The sequence below is a fragment of the Cydia fagiglandana genome, chromosome 9 (genome assembly GCF_963556715.1).
Source record: "Cydia fagiglandana chromosome 9, ilCydFagi1.1, whole genome shotgun sequence".
Classification (NCBI taxonomy): domain Eukaryota; kingdom Metazoa; phylum Arthropoda; class Insecta; order Lepidoptera; family Tortricidae; genus Cydia; species Cydia fagiglandana.
In genome coordinates, this window is record NC_085940.1 from 1,411,459 (window position 1) to 1,435,404 (window position 23,946).

Genomic DNA, 23,946 nt, shown 5'->3' on the forward strand with positions numbered 1-23,946 from the left:
ACATATTTTTGGCACTTTGCCTGTATTGTTGACTGTACCATCGCCCACACTCTTATGGAGCTCCCCCACACGTGACCTTCGATCTGAATCCCTTACTTTTCTAATGTTTTTTGTAGCTTATCATATTAACAGCAGCGGCTTTAAACAATATAGTATCCCATATTTACTTCAAAGTCTTCGAGATATTTGGCATCAAAGATGAACAATTTTAGGCAAAAAAACTGTTTTGTTGGCCATAACTTTTGTGTTAATTAGTTTTAAATTAAAACCCTTTCCTAAAAAAAAAATTAAAACACGTTTTTCGAGACGTCAAAGACAAACTCAAATTTTGTTATCGCCAGGAGCCCATATCCCACCTCCTGTACGTGACAGCACAGTTCCTCCAAGAGGACGAGGAGGAGTTGGAGGACATCTTAGCCAGCCAGGCCGACAACGGCAGCGCCGTGCTACGGAGCAAGCTGGCACTAGACCTGGCGAAGATCTGTGACAGCGAGCGGCTCGCCCATATTGAAGTGGTAAGACTGTTGTGTCATATCCCACCTCCTGTACGTGACAGCACAGTTCCTCCAAGAGGACGAGGAGGAGTTGGAGGACATCTTAGCCAGCCAGGCCGACAACGGCAGCGCCGTGCTACGGAGCAAGCTGGCACTAGACCTGGCGAAGATCTGTGACAGCGAGCGGCTCGCCCATATTGAAGTGGTAAGACTGTTGTGTCATATCCCAGCTCCTGCACGTGACAGCACAGTTCCTCCAAGAGGACGAGGAGGAGTTGGAGGACATCTTAGCCAGCCAGGCCGACAACGGCAGCGCCGTGCTACGGAGCAAGCTGGCACTAGACCTGGCGAAGATCTGTGACAGCGAGCGGCTCGCCCATGTTGAAGTGTCAATAGTCTTTGTGTCATATCCCAGCTCCTGCACGTGACAGCACAGTTCCTCCAAGAGGACGAGGAGGAGTTGGAGGACATCTTAGCCAGCCAGGCCGACAACGGCAGCGCCGTGCTCAGAGATGCGAAAAATACTTTATAAAAAGTATTTAAATACAAAATACAAATACTTCCTTAATAATACTATTTCAAATGCAAAATACAAAATAGTTTTTGAATTTGTATTTAAATACAAAATACGAAATAGGTATTTTCAAAATACTTGTTTAAAATACAAATACTTTTCGATAAAAGGTACTCTGAGTAGTGAATACCTAGTCTGAATTAAAAAGTATTACTCGGAATTTTCGAGTTGAAAAGACTCTTTATTCTATGAAATCAATCCTCTATCTAAAGTGCAAATTTCTAGTTGTTTGCTCATATTAACCGGTAGGATGTAGGTATATATGGATGATGATGGTTTCTAGCGGCCTACTTTTAAACCATTAATTTGCAATGTTTCACAGCTAGTATAATGTGATGTTCTCTCGTTAGTGTGATGAAAACGTCTCGTTTGTGTTTCACCAGGGCAGCAAAGTTTGCTCTCCTCTCGTGCCTTGAAAGCCTCTCAACACTCAAGATTCCACTTTTTTAACCACTCGCTACGCTTGTGGTCATGTGCGACGTTACTAAACAGATTCAACAGTTCCATGTTAAAAGAATGAGAGAGTTGCCAGGATTGTAACATCAGAAGAGATTGTAACTCCTACCTACATTATTTACCTGCTATAAAGTATTTTGTATTTTGAAAATAGGTCCAAAAAACTCATCATCATCATTTCAGCCTATATACGTCCCACTGCTGAGCACAGGCCTCCTCTCATGCGCGAGAGGAAAATGATGCCCCCCCCCCCCCCCCTCCAAAAAACTATTTCAAATAACATACAAAATAGTTTTCTTCAAAAGGTATTTAAATACAAAATACAAAATAGGTATTTTGCATTTTGTATTTGCATTTTAAATACAAGTATTTCAAATAAGTCACATCTCTGGCCGTGCTGCGGAGCAAGCTGACACTAGACCTGGCGAACATCTGTGACAGCGAGCGGCTCGGCCATATTGAAGTGGTAAGACTGTTGTGTCATATCCCAGCTCCTGCACGTGACAGCACAGCTCCTCCAAGAGGACGAGGAGGAGTTGGAGGACATCTTAGCCAGCCAGGCTAACAACGGCAGCGCCGTGCTGCGGAGCAAGCTGACACTAGACCTGGCGAAGATCTGTGACAGCGAGCGGCTCGGCCATATTGAAGTGGTAAGACTATTGTGTCATATCCCAGCTCCTGCACGTGACAGCACAGCTCCTCCAGGAGGACGAGGAGGAGTTGGAGGACATCTTAGCCAGCCAGGCTAACAACGGCAGCGCCGTGCTACGGAGCAAGCTGGCACTATAGTTCGTTTTTTAGCATTAGAAAGAACTTCAAAGAAGGTAAGCGATCTTGGCAAGTCTTTTAATTGAAAAACGCTTTTTAAAAATCAATTACTATTACTTATGAAAGCAGAAGAATATAAATGATCGTATTAGATTCATAATTGTTACATATTTACCGTAACTTATTTTTAAAATGTGTTTTTCAAATAAAAGACACATCAAGATTGTTTACCTAATTTCTAATGCTAAAAAAAACGAAGTATAGATTTGGCGAAGATCTGTGACACCGAGCGGCTCGGCCACATTGAAGTGATAAGACTATTCTGTGTTATCTTCTGTCATTTTCAATAGGGAATATTACGCGAAACTCTGCGTAGGAGGCGGCCGCCTTCAGCTGGTACTGGTAGATGCTGGAATAGTTAGCGGGTATTACTGCAATGTTCTGCCGTAAGAGTGCAGCACTAGCTCCTCTAGTAAACCATAGAGTAACTTATACATACTGTGCCTTAAACTGTTTTTTGTCAAATTTTCACAGCATCAAGACGGTTTGTTAACAAGGGCCTACCGGGAAGCGCGAAAATCGAAATTTAGTACTTTATCGCTCGAATCTGCAAGAGTGATGCAGAGGTTAGATAACGAAATTTTGATTTTCTTGTTTCGCGGTTGACAGGGCCGTCTTAAACTATACTGGGGCCCCTGGGCACATAAGAATTTGGGGCCCTTTTGGAAAGTAAAAAAAGCGAATTAAACTAACATTTTTCTACTACGATCTTGTATTTATTAAGGGTCGGTTGCACCAAACTGTTCGTATCGTTGAAGAGTTCGCTAAATTTTTATGTATGTAAAGTTTCATAGTGGCGCGCCGGCTGACGTTGATCAGTCTGTCAAATGTGGTTGGTGCAACTGGTCCTAAGTGTAATCAAATATACTGTTACTGTCTGTCCTTCGGGCCCCCCTGAGGATGGGAGCCCGGACCCCGCGTGCCGCATGGTGGAGACGGTACTGGCGGTAGATCCTCAGATTGTGATGGATTGGATTGGCCTAGGGAGAGTCTCGCGTAATATTCCCTATTTCTGTTGCGTACCTATACAGGGTGGATTTTTTAAATGGGCCCCTGACGGCAGCTACCACTTACCAGATAGATGAACATTTGTGACGTCCCGCGGGTAAAGGTACCTTATGACGGTTGGCGCTTACGCTATTATTAACGCCGCTTCAATATTATTGCGGCGCTATGCGACGTAAGCGCCAGCCGCCATAAGGTACCTTTTGACGAAAATGTCACATATATGCGTATCTGTGTGTTGAAGATTAATTTGCCTAATTATTAATCTTTCCCAGGATGACGTGGGCCTTTCAGACCTGACCCCCGAATCGAAGGCGAAAACCTTCAAAGTCCAGCAGATGCTGTCATCATACGAGGCGCTGGTCGCCTACCAGCTCATGAAGTGGGACCGGAGCAGTCCTAAATCTGCCGGCTCGGTGCTTAATCTGTTCAAGGGGTACACGCAGTTACTGGATAATACCAAGGTATGTTTCATAGAATCTTGTAAGAAGCGCTGGTGGCCTAGCGGTAAGAGCGTGCGACTTTCAATCCGGAGACCGCGGGTTCAAACTCCGGCTCGTACCAATGGCTTTTTCGGAACTTATGTATGAAATATTTTATGATATTTACTAGTCGCTTTTCGGCGAAGGAAAACATCGTGAGGAAACCTGCATAAATTCGCGAAGAGATTCAAAGGTGTATGTGAAGTCTCCAACCCGCATTGGGCCAGCGTGCGGACTATAGCCTAAACTCTCGTGCTTGAGAGAAGGCCTGTGCCTAGCAGCGGGATGTATATAGGCTAAATTATTATCATAATTTTTTTTTATGGTGAGTGCACTTATATTTTTACACTTGACTGTCTGTACCTATACTAAACCACATCTGAAATCGTTGAATAAAACGACGGTCCTAGTCCTATAAAAATGTGTAATTTTTAAATTGTTAGTTTACTATTTCGGGTTTGGCCACATAGTAAGAGATGTTCAAGCCATAGCTATGTGTTCACCTCGGAATATGGTTGAGGTTAAGATTACAGCCATATCTTTACCTAAAATACTTAATAAGCAGAGAGCTCTTTAACATATCTATTATCGAAACCAGGCGAAGTTTCGTGTATATGTCGGCGGCCGATCGTAAGATTAGGCAGATCGTAATGTTCCTGTGTAATGTTTTGACGATGGTCACATTAAACCAATATATAGGTAGGATAGGTTCGTTAGGTTTAGGTTGCTTCAGATGCCCGAAGGGCAAACTGCCCAGAAATAGGAGCCCCGCCGTCGACTCAGAGAACGAGTCAAAGATTTTCACGTTTCACGATATGCCTCGGAATTTCACGATATGCCTGATCTTACGATCGGCCGCCGACACATACATTATTTTCTCATTAACAGTCAACACCAAAATTAGGCAAGAAAGGCAGTAAGTCAACACTAAACGAGACGCGAGAAACCGTCAAGTCACAGAAGAGTCAAAAGTCACAGGACAAAGAAAACAGACCGGTCAAGGTGTCAACCTTGACCAAAGACAGAGGTGCACCCTTCAAGACTCTACCTTGTGTGTGGGACCTGAAAGTGTGTCTGCGAGTGATGGAACTGCTGTATAGGTAAGAGCCACCCTACACTTAGCGTCTTTCAAGCGTCGGCGTCTAGTCAGTGTTATGGAAAATGGCGTTGCTGCGCAGTTGCATCGACGTTGCACCGAGCAGCAGCCATAGAGTTGACTAGACGCCGACGCTGGAGAGACGCTAGTGTGGGGTGGCCCTAAGTTTTCTAATAAGTTTAATACGATATGCTGTTTTAGATTTTCAAATGCAGTACCGTCTTTTACATCAGTTAGGTGTTTATTTCATTGTTTAAGTCAACTCTGTCCTTCGTTAATCTATTTGTTTTATTATTTACTCATATATAATGTTAAAACATTTTAAATTCAAATAAAATTAGACTTAATCGGGTAAATCCGAAGAACCTAACTCAACTTTACTGAACCTAGGAGACGTTAATAACCGTTATGACTTGTCATTCTGCTACTAAGAGCACAGCGTAACGCTCGAAACGCCATTAGAAATAAACCGTTGAAGTTTTTGAAGATTATGCCTCCGAAATTCAAAATTTTGTCCTAGTATCGTAGTTAAGTATATAAAATAACAACACGTTTTTTTTCCAGCGATGAAGTCCCATGGTGCACTCTCGAGCAACGAAACCGAATCCGTAGCTCGCGAGAGTTCCACCATTGGTCGCTGCGCTGTGTCCGCTCTGTGGTCGAACTGAGCGACAAGCAGGGGGTTAAACTCATCACTAACATAGCCACGATTATGTACAAGCGGTGTGTCTGCAGGTATGTAATGATAACTGACGGTTATTACTACTCTCGGACTATTGTCGAGAGTTCCATCATTGGTTGCTGCGCTGTGTCCGCTCTGTGGTCGAACTGAGCGACAAGCGGGGCGTCAAACTCGTTACTAACATAGCCACGATTATGTACAAGCGTCTCCTTATTAAGTATTTTCACATTTTAAATACCTGCATAATAATTTAATAAACATGTGTCGATCTTTTACGGTCTCCGTATTTGAGTAATAGTTTCTCCAAATAACTTATTTATCAAAATGTATATTAATTTGACCAGATTCCGTGACATGTGTGAGTTCGACGACACGACGGCGCTGGGTTGTGTGGAGTTGTTCACGGACTGTATAACGTACATCCTGTGCCCCGACCACGCCTTCAAAACTCACAGTTTCCTGTCGACAATCAGTAAGTTATTACAAGCTTTTATTTGTGACGTTCCACGGGTAACAGGGTGTTGCTTATTTCGTCGAAATTGAAATTTTCTATGTCTCACCCCCTTAAATTGTTCTCTTTTACTAAAAAAACAAATGTGGATTTATTTCAGGATTTTTAATTTCGTTTTTGGGGTCGCTACCGAATTTAGAAAATTTGGATACATGATGATTTTTTTTTAATTTTTCGTTTTTTTTAGTGAGACAGTGAGTCAAAGTATAAGGAAGCTAAACTTGGTCAAGCAGATCTTGTCAGTAGAAAAAGGTGGCAAATTTGAAAAATGTAGGCGCGAAGGGATATCGTGCCATAGAAAATTTGAATTTCGCGCCTTTTTTTACTGGCAAGATTTGCTTGACCAGCTATATTTATATGTAAATTTATTTGTTTTAACTCTTAAAACAGGAATAAAAATTATTGCTATTTTAATTGCGCACTGCTCAATCAATATTTAGAACGCCTAAAACTATAAAAATAGTGGTATTATTTTATGTGAAACTGCACATCAATACACCCTGACCCGTTATCTCATAAAAATAAACGAGAAAAAAAAACAAAAAGATGGAATGAAAGAAGATATGGAGGGTCCAAACTTCGGTAGCAACCCCTAAAACGTAATTGAAAATTCTGAAAAAAATTCACATTTCTTTTTTACTGAAAGAGATCAATTTAAGGGGGTGAAACATAGAAAATTTCAATTTCGACGAAATAAGCAACACCCTAACGGGTAAGGATACCTTATGGCGGTTGGCACTTATGCTATTATTAACAACGCTCCAATATAAATGCGGTGTTACGTGACGTAAACCCCGACCGCCCCTGACAGTGAATTTTTCTACTTTTAATATACATATATCTATATTTTTCATCTGAATTTCAGCGGGAATATCAGAAGAGCAAGAATCCTCCTACATAGCGGCGATACTAGAGCGCGTCCACATAGCTCTCTCTCAAGTAGAGGAGGAGAGCGCGGAAGAGGGAGACAGCGTGAACAAGAAACTAGTGTCAGCGTGTTGCCAGCTCGCCGCCGTGCTGTTAGAGACCCCAGTGGTTGCCTGCGAGAGATACACTGCCGTAAGAAACATTTTAGATTTGATTTACATTAGTATCCTCCTACATATCCGCGATACTAGAGCACGTCCACACAGCTCTCTCTCAAGTAGAATAGGAGAGCGCGGAAGAGGGAGACAGCGTGAACAAGAAACTGGTGTCGGCGTGTTGCCAGCTCGCCGCCGCGCTGTTGGAGACCCCAGTGGTTGCCTGCGAGAGATACACTGCCGTAAGAAACATTTTAGATTTACATTAGTATCCTCCTACATATCCGCGATACTAGAGCACGTCCACACAGCTCTCTCTCAAGTAGAATAGGAGAGCGCGGAAGAGGGAGACAGCGTGAACAAGAAACTGGTGTCGGCGTGTTGCCAGCTCGCCGCCGCGCTGTTGGAGACCCCAGTGGTTGCCTGCGAGAGATACACTGCCGTAAGAAACATTTTAGATTTGATTTACATTAGTATCCTCCTACATATCCGCGATACTAGAGCACGTCCACACAGCTCTCTCTCAAGTAGAATAGGAGAGCGCGGAAGAGGGAGACAGCGTGAACAAGAAACTGGTGTCGGCGTGTTGCCAGCTCGCCGCCGCGCTGTTGGAGACCCCAGTGGTTGCCTGCGAGAGATACACTGCCGTAAGAAACATTTTAGATTTGATTTACATTAGTATCCTCCTACATATCCGCGATACTAGAGCACGTCCACACAGCTCTCTCTCAAGTAGAGGAGGAGAGCGCGGAAGAGGGAGACAGCGTGAACAAGAAACTGGTGTCGGCGTGTTGCCAGCTCGCCGCCGCGCTGTTGGAGACCCCAGTGGTTGCCTGCGAGAGATACACTGCCGTAAGAAACATTTTAGATTTAATTTACATTAGTATCCTCCTACATATCCGCGATACTAGAGCACGTCCACACAGCTCTCTCTCAAGTAGAGGAGGAGAGCGCGGAAGAGGGAGACAGCGTGAACAAGAAACTGGTGTCGGCGTGTTGCCAGCTCGCCGCCGCGCTGTTGGAGACCCCAGTGGTTGCCTGCGAGAGATACACTGCCGTAAGAAACATTTTAGATTTAATTTACATTAGTATCCTCCTACATATCCGCGATACTAGAGCACGTCCACACAGCTCTCTCTCAAGTAGAGGAGGAGAGCGCGGAAGAGGGAGACAGCGTGAACAAGAAACTGGTGTCGGCGTGTTGCCAGCTCGCCGCCGCGCTGTTGGAGACCCCAGTGGTTGCCTGCGAGAAATACACTGCCGTAAGAAACATTTTAGATTTAATTTACATTAGTATCCTCCTACATATCCGCGATACTAGAGCACGTCCACACAGCTCTCTCTCAAGTAGAGGAGGAGAGCGCGGAAGAGGGAGACAGCGTGAACAAGAAACTGGTGTCGGCGTGTTGCCAGCTCGCCGCCGCGCTATTGGAGACCCCAGTGGTTGCCTGCGAGAAATACACTGCCGTAAGAAACATTTTAGATTTAATTTACATTAGTATCCTCCTACATATCCGCGATACTAGAGCACGTCCACACAGCTCTCTCTCAAGTAGAGGAGGAGAGCGCGGAAGAGGGAGACAGCGTGAACAAGAAACTGGTGTCGGCGTGTTGCCAGCTCGCCGCCGCGCTGTTGGAGACCCCAGTGGTTGCCTGCGAGAAATACACTGCCGTAAGAAACATTTTAGATTTAATTTACATTAGTATCCTCCTACATATCCGCGATACTAGAGCACGTCCACACAGCTCTCTCTCAAGTAGAGGAGGAGAGCGCGGAAGAGGGAGACAGCGTGAACAAGAAACTGGTGTCGGCGTGTTGCCAGCTCGCCGCCGCGCTATTGGAGACCCCAGTGGTTGCCTGCGAGAAATACACTGCCGTAAGAAACATTTTAGATTTAATTTACATTAGTATCCTCCTACATATCCGCGATACTAGAGCACGTCCACACAGCTCTCTCTCAAGTAGAGGAGGAGAGCGCGGAAGAGGGAGACAGCGTGAACAAGAAACTGGTGTCGGCGTGTTGCCAGCTCGCCGCCGCGCTATTGGAGACCCCAGTGGTTGCCTGCGAGAAATACACTGCCGTAAGAAACATTTTAGATTTAATTTACATTAGTATCCTCCTACATATCCGCGATACTAGAGCACGTCCACACAGCTCTCTCTCAAGTAGAGGAGGAGAGCGCGCAAGAGGGAGACAGCGTGAACAAGAAACTGGTGTCGGCGTGTTGCCAGCTCGCCGCCGCGCTGTTGGAGACCCCAGTGGTTGCCTGCGAGAGATACACTGCCGTAAGGAATCCAATGTTATTGTGGAATAATATTAACATCAATAAATTGCTCTGATAATATGTATACTATTCATAAGTAGTGCTTGTTGCTAGGCCTATAGTTCGTTATTTTTTAGCATTAGAAAGAACTTGAAAGAAGATAAGCGATCTTGACATGTCTTTTAATTGAAAAACGCTTTTTAAAAATCAGTAATTATTACTTATGAAAGCAGAAGAATATAAATGATTGTATTAGATTCATAATTGTTACATATTTGCTGTAACTTATTTTTAAAATGTGTTTTTCAATTAAAAGACATAAAGATTGTTTACCTTATTTCTAACGCTAAAAAAACGAACTATACATGAATAAAGTATATTTGAACTTAGAACATTTCCCATCACCTTTATTAGAAAGTAATACCTAGGACTGTAAAATAATAAAACATAGAAAAAGTATTATTTTGCCGACTACTAACTGTAACATTATATTATTTACATATAAAAGTTTGATGAGATACCGCGATGTAATGAAAATTGCGTACAAGTTCTTGCTAGTCTAAACCTTGCTTTATTCATCGAGAAATTTGGATGAATGTCTTATTATTATTAGATCCCCCAGGCGATCCCATTACCCATTATATAAAAATAAAATAAATAAATATTATGGGACATATTTACACAAATTGACTAAGTCCCACGGTAAGCTCAAGAAGGCTTGTGTTGTGTGTCCTCAGATAACGATATATATAATATATAAATAAATACATAGAAAAACGACCATGACTCAGGAACAAATATCTGTGTCATCACACAAATAAATGCCCTTACCGGCAATCCAGCGCAATAACCCCTTTTGAATTCCAGGCATTGTTAAAGCTAGAAGACTACGTCCGGACCAGTAAACAGGATTGCCTGTCACTTATTCCACCGCTACTGACGGCCGGGGCGAGGATACAGCAGGAGGCGCCTTTGCTGGACGAGCTGCTGGACAAGCTGGCCAGCGCGTTGGGCAGGATTGATGTAAGTGACAGACAGACAGGATCGCCAATCACTCATTCCACCGCTACTGACGGCCGGGCGAGGATACAGCACGGAGCGCCTTTGCTGGACGAGCTGCTGGATAAGCAGGCCAGCGCGTTGGGCAGGATTGATGTAAGTGACAGACAGACAGGATCGCCTGTCACTTATTCCACCGCTACTGACGGCCGGGCGAGGATACAGCACGGAGCGCCTTTGCTGGACGAGCTGCTGGATAAGCAGGCCAGCGCGTTGGGCAGGATTGATGTAAGTGACAGACAGACAGGATCGCCTGTCACTTATTCCACCGCTACTGACGGCCGGGGCGAGAATACAGCACGAGGCGCCTTTACTGGACGAGCTGCTGGACAAGCTGGCCAGCGCGTTGGGCAGGATTGATGTCAGTATATCACACCCTCTCCCCCGCCCCTAACCCCGCTGTCTCTGCTACCAATGCCAATGCAGAGCGTTTTGCATGTTTTAGTTTGGCAGATTCCGCCTCTACTGAACCAGGTCTCTTGGCATGCTGCAAATGCAGCGAAGGATCAACGTAACGTCGTCTGGACCAGGGATGTTCCGAATATTCGCATCCGCATCCGCGGAACATCCGCATTATTTTCAACATCCGCATCCGCATCCGCATAAAATCGATGCGGATGTCGACCAAGTCGGTAACAGGAAGTAGCGGCGGCGCCGGCGGCGTAAGTGCTAGGTAATTTCGTCATTATATGTAACGAAATCGTCTAAATCCCGAAAAGTCGGCCAAGTAACTATTTATTAAATAAAACGCACCTATATTCTTGCTCAAATACTAATGGTTTGGTTTTTTTTAAATAAAAAATGCTAAAAATGTAATATTTGACGTTTTTTTTAAGTATCTTGACATCCGCATCCGCGGATGTGTGGTGTTAAATATCCGCATCCGCATCCGCGGATGTCAAAAAATCTGCATCCGCAACATCCCTGGTCTGGACTTCTAAAATATATACATTTGTATATGCACAGGAAGAAGACACGTCCGCCGGAGGCGAAGAGTCCCCCAACTTCCCGTCCATCGACTGTCGCACCGGCCACACTGTGCTGACGCATATTTGCGTCCATCTTAACCAGCTCGGCTCCAGCGCAGACCACCTGCTGCAGCGCGCCAGGGACCTGGACGCCGCACTACCGTTAGCCACCAGAGGACAGGCGCAGGCTATAGAAAGAGGTTAGTGATACATATTTAAAAATTTAATCCATCCATCCGTCCGTCAACCTTCCATCCATCCACTCCCTAAACCTCAAGCTGGTGGTTTGAGTACTATTTCTGAACAGATTCCTCTTCGGGCATCAGAAGCATCCTAACGGACCCATCCTCCCTATCTATTGGTTTAATATGACTACCGTCAAAGCATTATATACCCATGCAGGAACTTTACGATCGGTGGATATTACAATCGGCCGCATAGACATAACAATCCAGATTAAGCGTAATTTCGCTAACCATTGACGTATATCTCAGGACTGACCTTACGGGCAATTAAAATGGGGCCAGTACCGCGGTGTGACACCGCTACGACGCGATTGGTTGATGAGTTCGCATCACGCGCGCGATTGGTCGCAACTAGTTGCGTTAGACTGCACGATTGGCTCGAATTAGTGAGTGACACCGCAATGGTGTCACCGCTGAACTAGTACAATTTTTAGTGACCGTAAGGCCCGTCCTGAGATAACGGCCGATTTGTCTACAGAACTGCAAGAAGTATACTCGGCAGTGATCCTCCAGCTCTGCCAGCTGACATCCTGGAGCCGCTCGGCGTGCACTCTACGGTGTACAGTCGGCGTCGGCAGCTCCCGCGTGTTGTCGTCTCTGGCGCGACTGTACACGCTGCTTGCCACGCTAGTGCGGCAGCTGACTGCTGTCACTCTCGACTCAAACATACGAAGGTAACACAACATCTACAAGAATAACAAGACATGTACGGTGTGCAGTCGGCGTCGGCAGCTCCCGCGTGTTGTCGTCTCTGGCGCGACTGTACACGCTGCTCGCCACGCTAGTGCGGCAGCTGACTGCTGTCACTCTCGACTCAAACATAGGAAGGTAACACAACATCTACAAGAACAACAAGACATGTACGGCGTACAGTCGGCGTCGGCAGCTCCCGCGTGTTGTCGTCTCTGGCGCGACTGCACACGCTGCTCGCCACGCTACTGCGGCAGCTGACTGCTGTCACTCTCGACTCAAACATACGAAGGTAACACAACATCTACAAGAATAACAAGTCATGTACGGTGTACAGTCGGCGTCGGCAGCTCCCGCGTGTTGTCGTCTCTGGCTCGACTGTACACGCTGCTCGCCACGCTACTGCGGCAGCTGACTGCTGTCACTCTCGACTCAAACATACGAAGGTAACACAACATCTACAAGAATAACAAGTCATGTACGGTGTACAGTCGGCGTCGGCAGCTCCCGCGTGTTGTCGTCTCTGGCTCGACTGTACACGCTGCTCGCCACGCTACTGCGGCAGCTGACTGCTGTCACTCTCGACTCAAACATACGAAGGTAACAACACGCCTAAAGGATCATCCATTAAGGCCCACTTGCACCATTTCACTAACCCGGGCTTAACCGGTTAAACCTGGAGTTACCATGGTTACCAGTACAATTACACATTAGATTAACGGTTTAACCGCTTAACCCCGGGATAGTGAGATGGTGCAAGTGGGCCTAATTACATCACAAGTTTAGGGGCGGGGGAGGGGGGATGTATCCCCCTAAATACGACAGGGGGAGGGGGGAGTCACAAACTTTGTGACGTACACTTTAATTTATTTAATTCGCTGTACAGTGAAATAACAAGTCTTTGGAACGGTAATCATTTTCATTCGTTTATTTTTCTTTCCTAATCAGTTTTGGGTTATAAAGTTACTAATATTTATTTTATCAAAAATAATTCGATTAGCCGATTACGTTGAAAAAATGTGACGTCACACAAGGAGAGGGGTTTGTCAAATGTGACCAAGTGTGACAATGTGGGGGGGAGGGGTCAAAAAACCTAGAAATTCGTGTGATGTTATTAATGGATGACCCCTTACGGATAATGTTATCACTGAAACTTGGTGTAAATAACAATATATGTTATAACACATACAGTCAACACCAGAAGTTGCTATGCGGACGAGGTGTTCAAAATCACCTTAACACGCTCTTATTCTCTTAACAATAAAGTCGCGTCAAGATCATTTTGAACCCCTCGCCCGCTTAGCAACATCGTGCTCTAACTTGTCTCAACCAGTAATAATTAATAGTACTACCGTACAGAAAGCAAACTTCCTACAAAAACGAAGTTTGACAGCGGTTCAGGGTCGAATCATGCTGTCTCTATCTAATATATGGCACTATCCCTTTCGGCTATTTAGGGTTGTCAAAACCCAAGTGATTATCTTATCTGTGGTCGTGCACGCAAAAGGAAGTCAAGTGGTGCCAACCCTAATAATTGCTCGGAGCAATGCTGAGCCGAGCGGAGCCGAGTTTGACCGAAGTCATAAGTTACGCACCCCTGTCTCAACTCCCTCTCTTTCTCTTTTCCTTTTTTTTCTTGCCTCTGCCTCTTGCTTGCATTCTTCAGCCGCACTTTACTGAATCGATTTTTTTTTAAGTGTGGAGCGCCTGCTAAAACTGTGCGGCAAAAAGCTGTCCTCTACAGTGGACAACCTGGTGATATTCCTCGAGGCGTCCAGCAAGAAGGCGCGCGACACCAAGCAAATACCGAGGGTTGTGTTCGAGGCCGAGCGCTTCGGCCGCCAGGTGGCGCTGCTGTCCGCCAACACCAAGGTACTGTAGTTATTACAATAAGTATGTATTTAAACGAAATTGCTGCCTACGTCCGTCCGTTTTGTTAATTTCCCGCAAGTCTTGGTAGGGAGTAGGGAACAACCAGGCCCCTATTTCACCACAGTGACAGGTGCGACAAATGTCACTGTTGCTGACGTCACAGACATTCATGGGCTACGGTTACCGCTTATCATCGGGCGGGCCTTATTCCTGTTTGTCACCATCATTGTATTATTTAAAATAACGTTATTATATCGGCAAAAAATAGGTATTCCTCTTGCGAAGTGTATGATGATGATGACGACAGTTGTCACAAGATTTAAAAGAATATTTATTTTAGGAAATGAGTTCTCTGACTTCTCTATCGGAATTTCGTGACAATTGTCGTGTTTCTTGTGACAATTGTCATTAGCTTTGCAAAATAAGTATTTATTTATTGGCGATATAAGGGAGTTTTTTATTTTATTAAAATGTTGTTGACAAACAAGCACACCGCCCGTCCGATGGTAAGCGGTTACCGTAACCTATGGAGGCCTATGACGTCAGTAACAGTGCTGTTGACAATTGTCGAATAAGGGGCCAGACATCTGTTTAACGCAGTATGCCGAAAATTGCCCCATTCCGCACGGAGAACTGAATAATACCTAATACCGTTTCCTTTCACGTGGAACTCATCATATAGTAAACGACAGACAGTTTTCAACCCCCTTCCTGTCCCCAGGTGAATTTGATGCAGTACCTCCCCATGGGGACCGCCCGGGACTTCAGGATACGGGCGCCGGTCGTGGAGGAGATGCTTAAAGACAACCCGGAGATAGACGACGCTGGTGAGTGTTTGTACTATTTGTAGCCTTTATCCTAACCCAAGGCTATATTTAGTTTTTTTTAGCATTAGAAATAAGGTAAACAATCTTGATGTGTCTTTTAGTTGAAAAACACATTTTAAAAATGAGTTACGGCAAATATGTAACAATTATGAATCTAATACGATCATTTATATTCCTCTGCTTTCATAAGTAATAGTTTTTGATTTTTAAAAAGCGTTTTCCAACTAAAAGACATGTCAAGACCGCTTATCTTCTTGCAAGTTCTTTCTAATGCTAAAAAAAACACAAACTATAATTATTGGCACTTAAAGAGCCCATCAACGTGCACACTAGCGCCACTACTAAATAATCGTGACGATTATTTAAAAACGAAAGATATTTAAAAAAGGGGGCCGTTACGTACTGTATTTTGTATTTAAGTACCTTTTGAATACATCAGACTAGTTTTTATGTTGCTGGATTCGTCGATCTATAGTTCGTTTTTTTAGCATTAGAAAGAACTTGAGAGAAGTTAAGCGATCTTATTTATTTATATATTTAAATTTACAACTTACGTACTAAACATTTATATTGTCGTATTCTTGACATGCCTTTTAATAGAAAAACGCTTTTTTTAAATCAGTAACTATTACTTTTGAAAGCAAAAGAATATAAATGATAGTATTAGATTCATAATTGTTACATATTTGCCGTAACTTATTTTTAAAATGTGGTTTTTAATGAAAAGATACATCAAGATTGTTTACCGTATCTCTAATCCTAAAAAACCGAACTATAGGAACTCAAAACGAAACGGTCGTTTTAACTTTGGGCGCAATAGAAAACTCTTATACCTGCAAATCCTTATACCGAACGCTTATTTCTGTAGAAGACGAAGACGAGCCAGCAGAGGCGCTATCTCCAGCCGCCAGCGACAACGAAGACAGTCAACGAAGACAGGACGCAGAACCACCCAGCAAAAGGAGGCGCTCTTAATCCTCTCTCTGTATTGATCTTCTACATAGGGTCATTGCTCTAGTTTTCGTTCGGAAATAAATTACTGTGATCTTATTTTTACTGGCGGGTACCATACCGTGTATAATAAGGTAATTAAAAGGCATTATGCTTGAACGAATGGAACTTTATTTTTTATATGACGTCTCCCTTACCTTATCACTTGAGATACAAAATATATCCTAAAAATGTGCACTCTTACATCCCTTTCTGGCCAGCCAGTTGTGGATAACAAATAACAATACCTATCTGGAAGACCGAGCTTTGCTCGGAAAACATAAAAACTCAAAAGTGCGCGTTTTTCCTGAGACACTCGTAAGACCTCGTAAAAATCGGTCTCTAGATCGATTTTTAGCCCCCGAGAACACCCTTACAGCAAATTTCATCGAAATTGTTAGTGCCGTTTCTGAGATCCCCGAAATATATATATAGTCTGTCAAGCTGTGGACAAAGCAGTAAATTAAAAAAATGTAGGAGCGAAGTATTGTCCCATAGAAAAATTTAATTTCACGCCTTTTTCTAATGATACAAAGTTATGGAATGATTACATTGATTACCCTTCATTTGTACATTTTTTAAATTTGTTTTTTTTTTAATTTATTATTTAATAGGACCTTTATACATTTGTACATATCATATTGTAAATTTGATTTGGCTTGACAGACTTTATTTGCGCAGGCTCGTACAAGTAACTTAACCAAGAATAGTTTGTCAAAGGACTGTCTCATTTCAATCATATACAGAGAGGATCATACTATCTTTGTCAGCACCCAAAAGAAAAGGATAAGAGTATAGTTCTCCCGGTTCTTACGACTGACAAATTTCTTTCTCCGTCCATCTACTCGCGCCGTGTGTTTGCACCATTAGAAAACAAAATTGTGTTGTAACGAAACGCAAGCTTTTGTCAAAACTCGTGTCGAGTGAATGTTGACGTCTGATTGAAATTACGAAAATACTCCAAAATAAAATTCGAAGTTTACCTTGCACTATTTGCAGACTAATTATCTACATGAAATTGTGGAAAAAAAGTCAACATTATGATTATGTGCAGAACCTGCCTTAAAACTCCAGCGGAGAAGCATATTTCGGACCTGGAAAATGGCATAAAAGAGGGCAATCACAACTGCTTCGAAATTATGATGTTTTGTTTAAATATAGAGGTAAATATTTGATTTTAACCTTTTTCAAGGACGCATTTACAATTATTACATATTTTCCTTTATTTGCAGGTTACCAAAGACTCCAAAATAACATTAAAGTTGTGTGCCAACTGCTATAAAAAAATCTTATCGTTTTATAAGTTTAAGGCTTTGTCTCTGAGAAATGATTTATATTTGAGGTCTCTGGACCCAGTTGTACAGTTGGAAGACCAGAAACTGTCTGTATATGTGGATGAAAACGGGATCAAACATGAGAATTTACTAGATTCTGATGAATTTGGGCCAGTCCTGTTAGAGGACTGTGATACAGAATTTAAAGTAGAAGTTAATGTTAAGTGCAACAACTCAGATGAAGATGGAGAAATAGATTTTAAGGATAACAACTCGGATGAAGATGGAGAAATAGATTTTAAGGATAACAACTCAGATGAAGATGGAGAAATAGATTTTAAGGATAACAACTCAGATGAAGATGGAGAAATAGATTTTAAGGATAACAACTCAGATGATGTTGTAGAAACAGATTTTAAGTATGATGAAAATATATCAGATAATGTGAAGGCAGATGAGGACCAACAAAGTGAACAAAAAGTTAAACATAAAAACATCGTAAAAGATACTAGAGAAAATGGTAAGAAGCACATTTTGAGAAAATAGTTTTAGATGTGATGTGGTTACATGTCCACATTTTTATTTTTTTCCTATTTGCAGCACCTAAAAAACTTGGCCGCCGAAAAAGAGATAAATCTAAAAAAAAAGAAAAATGGAAACCACAGCGGCGTGTGTGTGAGGAGTGTGGCAAGTCGTTCCTTAACCTCAGGGAGCATGCGCTCCAGCATCAGCCCAAGGAGGGGCGCCAGAAGCTGCAGTGCAAGGCTTGTCCCAAGACCTTTCTCAGCATCGGGGGCAGAAGGAAGCATTATATGGTGACACATTTAGGGTTCAAGGAAAAATGTGATATTTGTGGTAAAGGTGAGCTAGTACTACTATATAAATTAACATACCTAGATATATTTTTTAAGAGCAAATCAAGCTGCAATTTTGAAAAGTTTAATATGGGTAAAACCTAGTTAATTGTTTCAATTGGAGTGAATTTCAGGGAAAAACCAATAATTGTTTAAAGTATCCTTAAGCGAGCGGTTGTTTTATGCGGAACGCACCGCATGCGATCTATGGAAAAATTACATTTTACTGTTAAGCATGCATTCAAGCTGCGTTAATTGCATAAAACAACCACGCGCTTTTAGTATCATATCTGCTATCATGAAATAAATACTGTATGTATTCCAGAGGTAGCAGCTTTGAAGCATCACAAGAACTTGGTTCACAACCCGAGCGCACTACCCTACCCCTGTGTGCAGTGTGAGCGCCGCTTTGTAGGCCAGTCCGCGCTGGATGCACACATGGTCACACACACCAAGGACCTGCCGTTTGAGTGTGATATGTGCCAGAATAGATTCTGCTCTAAGAACTCTGTGTCAAGGCATATGTAAGTTATATTTTAATACTATTATCACAGCATAAATAATAGTACTAGATACAGAAGACTCAATCAATCAATCAATCTTTGGGTAATATGGCTCCATCGATACTGTCGATGATTTCGCCAACGTCAAAGTGGATCCCACGTGGGATCGAATTAATATTATTTGTAATAAATAAACTTTAGCCAGTGTACGGTATAAAACTATCAAATTATGGCCTCTAGGGCTCTAGCCAGCCACGGTTAGAGGTAGAAATACCAAATGCTCGTAGAGCACGACGTTGTTCGGTATTAGGGTTATGAGCTCTTGTAAGGTGATAGCTGGACTTTACAAGGACCCTCGTGGGCTACCCGGCGTTGACGCCAGAATGGTGGTTAAACGCGTTTCATGATTAATTTTTCATTATCTGCACACTTCCACATTAATTTACTGCATAATACGCTATCAATATTACACTTTAAACAACATTAATGAGCATAAACAAAGAAATGAATCACGAGGCGATGTTACCAATATGGCGGTCGACGAATAACCTACAGAAGACTCACTCTCTAACAAAACGCGTCTGTCACGATCAGCATAGATATGGCCGCTAGGTGGCGACAGCGCTACGCGCGGCTTATGGCAAACCCCAAAATTGGGGTCAAACAGATGTACTTTTAGCTACCTGTAGCAAAGCGATGAAATCGCGGAGTGAGCCACGCCTGCTATTATTGACTTTCCATTTTTTGAAATGTTACTAGAGATCTGAACAAAGGCTACACTTTTAAAAGTAGTATAAATAAACATTAGTAATTAACAGACAATAAAGTTAAACTATTTAACAAGTTAACAAGTGAATATCATGAATATGTAAGACATACTGAACTACTTTTACTATAAGGTGAGCCTTGAAAACGCCAATAAAATTAGCTAATTAGCTATTTCAAATATTTAGACAGATCATGTGATCATGTTTTCTATAGATGGAAAGTTTTTTTAACCGACTTCAATTTCATAGTTTACCATTTCATTGTTGGTCCCATAGTAAAAGTTGTGCAATATTGTTGTGGGTGAATAGGCTACTTTCCTACTAGTCAAATCAGCTTCTTTTTTAGAACTGTCAAAACGATTTGCTAATATGGAATTTATATGAAAACTTATGTAGTGACGTCACGGTCAACTCACGTACTTTTTATATTTCAATCCAAGTTATTAAATAGAAATTGTTCTTAAAAATAACTGATGTCTATGTTTTTCTAATAATTATCTGGTGCTTTATTTCGTGCACGGTGTAAAATAATTTATTTAAAGTAAAGGAAACATCCCATTGTACATATTCGTGAGAATGTGATCGGACATTTTAAAAACATTTATACAGACAAAAACAAATTTGTATAAATATACAAGGGGTAGTGTTTCGAATTAAACTATTGATAATATAATAATAGTCATTAAATAATTATATTAAATTACAATTTTGTTTCCCAGACGTCAGGTCCACCAGAAAATAAGATCACATCAATGTCAGTTCTGCTCAAAAGCTTTCTTCAAGATAGAACGCCTGAGAGCACATGTGAGGTAAGCTAAGTATTACAGGAGTTTTCATTATCTCGTCGCTCATCAATCATCATATTAAAAATATGTATTCTAAGTTCTCAATTAATATTTTTACCATGGGCCCAGACCCATTTCTAAAGGTCCCTTCTGTGGACAAAACAATAAAAGTTTACGCTCCGTTCTCGTGACAAATTTCCAAAAAACAGGATCTAAAAAAACCTATTTAATCATAAAATCGCTTAAGAATTGCGGCCTGTAGAGGAGAACAACTTAGGGCCGCCATACACGGACTGCTTTGAGCAGTCAATGCCAACAGCTTCAAGCGGTCGCCGTTGGGTGATCTGCAGTTTCAATACAAAATCGTCATTCGCAATACACGAACCGCTCAAGCAGTTGCAACTGCTTCGGGCGGTTGGCTGCGCGGTGAAATTTCATCATGCGGTCAAGATGCAAAAGCAGTCCGTGTGTATGTTGATCACTGCTCGGGCAGTCCGTGTATGGCGGCTCGTACAATACCAAAGCAAAATGCCTGCGTTAAAACGTAGACCTTCGCTGACGACGATACAAATATGGCGGTGGCAGAATAACAGCGTCCGTTGCTGGAAGTCTTTAGGGCCGCTGTGCCCCGAAATCTTTTGGCGCAGACATAAGCTTAGCCACTTTCCTTTTCAATTATTAATGATCGTGCACTTTTATTATGTACCTACGTTGTAACTTTTTGAATAAACGTCTTTTATTATTATTTGTTTCTCCATTTTGGAATTCACGGGCCTATAAATCCCGCTCTTTTGATAGGCTTGCGTGGGGATATAGATCCAACACGTGGAGGCCCCTTGGAGAGTTTTAATGTCATGTAGAACGCCTGCTGGAACCCGTTATTATTATTTAAATCCTAATTTGTCCAGGACCCACACTAACGAGCGTCCCCACAAGTGCGAGGAGTGCGGCAAGGCGTTCTCGACGGCACATTACTTGAAGCAGCACGCGCTCATACACGGCGACAAGAAGTTTCAGTGTCAGCACTGCGACAGGAGCTTCGCGAAGCCGGGGTATGATCCACCATTTGTACCATCGCCCATACTGTTAAGTGTACATCGCTGGATCTTAAGGAGCCCACTGATTAACAGTCCGCCGGACGGTATCGGCCTGTCAGTTAGAACAAAATTTTGACAGTTCCGAACAACTGACAGATACCGATACCGTCCGGCGGACTGTTAATCAGTGGGCCCCTTTATTGTTGTTGTAGCTTGTCCTAGGGCACCCAGGTGCATAGGGCCTCCACAGGATCCTTCCACGCCTTTCTATCTTGAGCAACCGTCTTGGCCTCGTTAGAAATAGATTATGAAACCTACACAAGAAGAAAGTAACCGGTGGACCTTATGCCTTTTGTAATACGGTCCACCGATGAACAGTTAGGAGTCGCTGTTTGTACACGCACAGGGCAATTCGAATGTGCACGACATCAAACCGATATTAGAATGATGTTGAAATCATATCAGTTAGCTGTCATGCGCGCGTTCATTTCGCTCTGACCTGTAAGAGTGCGAGCGGGATGCCCATGCCCACACGAATGACAGTTAACTGATATGATTTTAATTTCTAATATGGGTTTGATTGCATTCCAATTGGAGTTACACATTATTTGCGCGAGCCCAGGGGGCTTAGCCAAGGTGACAATTGTTTGCGCTACGACATCTAAACGCTCTCTCTCTATCGCTCTAATATGGAAGAGTCATAAGCAGTCTCTATAGCCTATGGACACCTACAACTCCAGATTGCAATTACTTTGCACCCGAGATTACAGAGATTACAGTTCTTTAACCTTTTGAACGCCAGACGACGAAGAAATATGCCGTTCCCGTGATGCCACGCTATCGCATTTTTTGTTGAGCGAAATTGAACTTTACAGAATCCCCCGTAGGTCCCTATTGCATTAACTAAGCTGACGTCCGTAGCCGTCGTTGGCGTCCACGGCACGATTCCGATGTCGGTCACAACCGTCTTTGGCGGTCAAAAGGTTAATTATGCGTGGTGTCGCAGGAACTTGCGGACCCACATGGTGAAGCACACGAAGGAGAAGCGCTACCCGTGCGCGTTCTGCGGCGTGCGCTTCGGCCGCTCCGACCACCGCAACCGGCACCAGCTCACCGCGCACAAGAAACAGCGCGCTGCCGACTGACCACTTTATCGCTAAGGAATAAGACTCCAAATCAGGCGGCAGTTGTGACACAGGTGAAGCTATAAATTTGTGTTATCTCAATAATTTTTTACAATGAATTCGCTGCATTTGTGAGATTAATTGGACTTATTTCAGATAATTTAATTTCGCCGGTCTTGGAATGTCTTGCGACTCTTCCGGATCAACGACATGATCCATTACAAAGGTAGGAAACTCAAAACAATACACAATTCATTAAATCAATCAATTCATTTAACAAGCGAGTCTAAACCGTAAAATTATTCAATTCATTAAAGACTAAGAAATTCAAGAGTTTGAGAAAAGTACAACAAAAATACACTTAGAATTACAAAAATAAACTTAATCCGGGGACAAGGAGAGTTAGCTAATAGGAACAAATTGACTTTTGCAATTTCTATTAGGGCCCCCCCATATCTGGCGTCTTTCGAGCGTCGGCGTCTACAATTCTATGGCCGCTGCTTGACGCAACGTCGACGCAGCGTCGACGCAACTGCGCAGCGACGTCTTTTTCCATAGCGCTGACCAGACGCCGACAGACGCCGAGGCTCGAAAGACGCTAGATGTGGGGGGGCCCTTAGTTCTTGCAATTTCTATTATCTGTTTGTTGAAATTATATTTGGGATTACTGAGCTGTTTGTAGAAATAAATAAACTTCATTTTCTCCCCCAGTACAGAACTGTTTTTTAATACCTGGTGATGATTTTTCTCTCAGTGCGCCACATTATAAGGTGGCAATTAGCCCAATAAGATCAAAATTTAGGATAGGGCTAAGCTGATTAATTTTATCGGTCCTCAGATAATCTACCTGTATACCAACATTGTCGATTTATCTGGATACATTCACACCGCAGTTATCTTTTGTGGAACCACTTTGTTACATTAAGTAACGTTGTTACATATGTAATGCATAATTGTATTCTTTCGTACTTTCACGGAAACTTACGAACGTGCCTCGCTATTTCACTCAGTCTCGGTACAGAAATGCTGACATTGATTGAACTAGCATGTCAAATGCGAACGTTTCAGAGAAAATACGAATGAAAACAAATTATGCACGACATCTGTACTTACTGTTGCACAGTATTGCTCCACAAAAGTTGACTGCGATGTGAATGCATATAAACTTCTAAAAGTTCTATATTAACGTACCTATTCTTTTACAGGATTATTCAAGTCGGGAAAAAACCAATATCACATTATACGAACTACTTCTGTGCCTCCTGACAGAGTGACAGAGGACAACCATCTGACAGATAGGTACCGGACCACACTATGGGATGAAATCAACAGTGCCTTAATTTGCTTTTTAAAAATCTATTATTTATTATTGATTGATGAATGTAATTAATCTAAATTTTATGGAGATAATGACTTTACTAGACTTTAATTTGTAATATATGTTTATTATTCTTTGTAACTTAATATTTTTAAATTTCAAGTATGTTGGCGTGAGCTTTAAATTTACTAAAGAAACGTTTTGAAATAATACAGAGG

At 42.6% G+C, this 23,946-nt stretch overlaps 2 protein-coding genes across 2 annotated transcripts in view; both read left to right on the forward strand.

Annotated features, from left to right (window-relative positions):
• LOC134667121 (Fanconi anemia group I protein homolog) overlaps nt 1–16,095 on the forward strand; it is a 28,381-nt gene extending 12,286 nt beyond the window's left edge. Inside the window, exons 14-25 of the mRNA XM_063524404.1 lie at nt 342–515; nt 3,633–3,821; nt 4,728–4,939; nt 5,500–5,670; nt 5,962–6,089; nt 6,994–7,187; nt 10,283–10,438; nt 11,441–11,642; nt 12,166–12,361; nt 14,075–14,249; nt 14,971–15,076; nt 15,945–16,095. Coding sequence (XP_063380474.1) covers nt 342–515; nt 3,633–3,821; nt 4,728–4,939; nt 5,500–5,670; nt 5,962–6,089; nt 6,994–7,187; nt 10,283–10,438; nt 11,441–11,642; nt 12,166–12,361; nt 14,075–14,249; nt 14,971–15,076; nt 15,945–16,051 — 2,010 coding nt within the window. The 3' untranslated portion in view covers nt 16,052–16,095. The remainder of the gene's footprint in view (nt 1–341; nt 516–3,632; nt 3,822–4,727; nt 4,940–5,499; nt 5,671–5,961; nt 6,090–6,993; nt 7,188–10,282; nt 10,439–11,440; nt 11,643–12,165; nt 12,362–14,074; nt 14,250–14,970; nt 15,077–15,944) is intronic.
• Nucleotides 16,096–16,992: 897 nt separating this feature from the next.
• LOC134667157 (zinc finger protein 652-B-like) lies at nt 16,993–23,935 on the forward strand. The gene is made up of 9 exons (XM_063524468.1): nt 16,993–17,229; nt 17,299–17,860; nt 17,941–18,201; nt 18,520–18,718; nt 20,184–20,273; nt 21,158–21,301; nt 22,293–22,484; nt 22,567–22,636; nt 23,616–23,935. The coding sequence occupies exons 1-7, from the start codon at nt 17,107–17,109 to the stop codon at nt 22,429–22,431; spliced, it is 1,518 nt and encodes a 505-aa protein (XP_063380538.1). The 5' UTR covers nt 16,993–17,106; the 3' UTR covers nt 22,432–22,484; nt 22,567–22,636; nt 23,616–23,935.
• Nucleotides 23,936–23,946: the final 11 nt, after the last annotated feature.

Coding starts and splice junctions, on each gene's coding strand:
- LOC134667157 (XM_063524468.1), top strand. CDS start 17,107: ATGATTATGTGCAGAACCTGCCTTAAAACTCCAGCGGAGAAGCATATT. Junction 18,202..18,519: donor ATGTGATATTTGTGGTAAAG/GTGAGCTAGTAC, acceptor TATGTATTCCAG/AGGTAGCAGCTTTGAAGCAT. Junction 18,719..20,183: donor AACTCTGTGTCAAGGCATAT/GTAAGTTATATT, acceptor TTTGTTTCCCAG/ACGTCAGGTCCACCAGAAAA.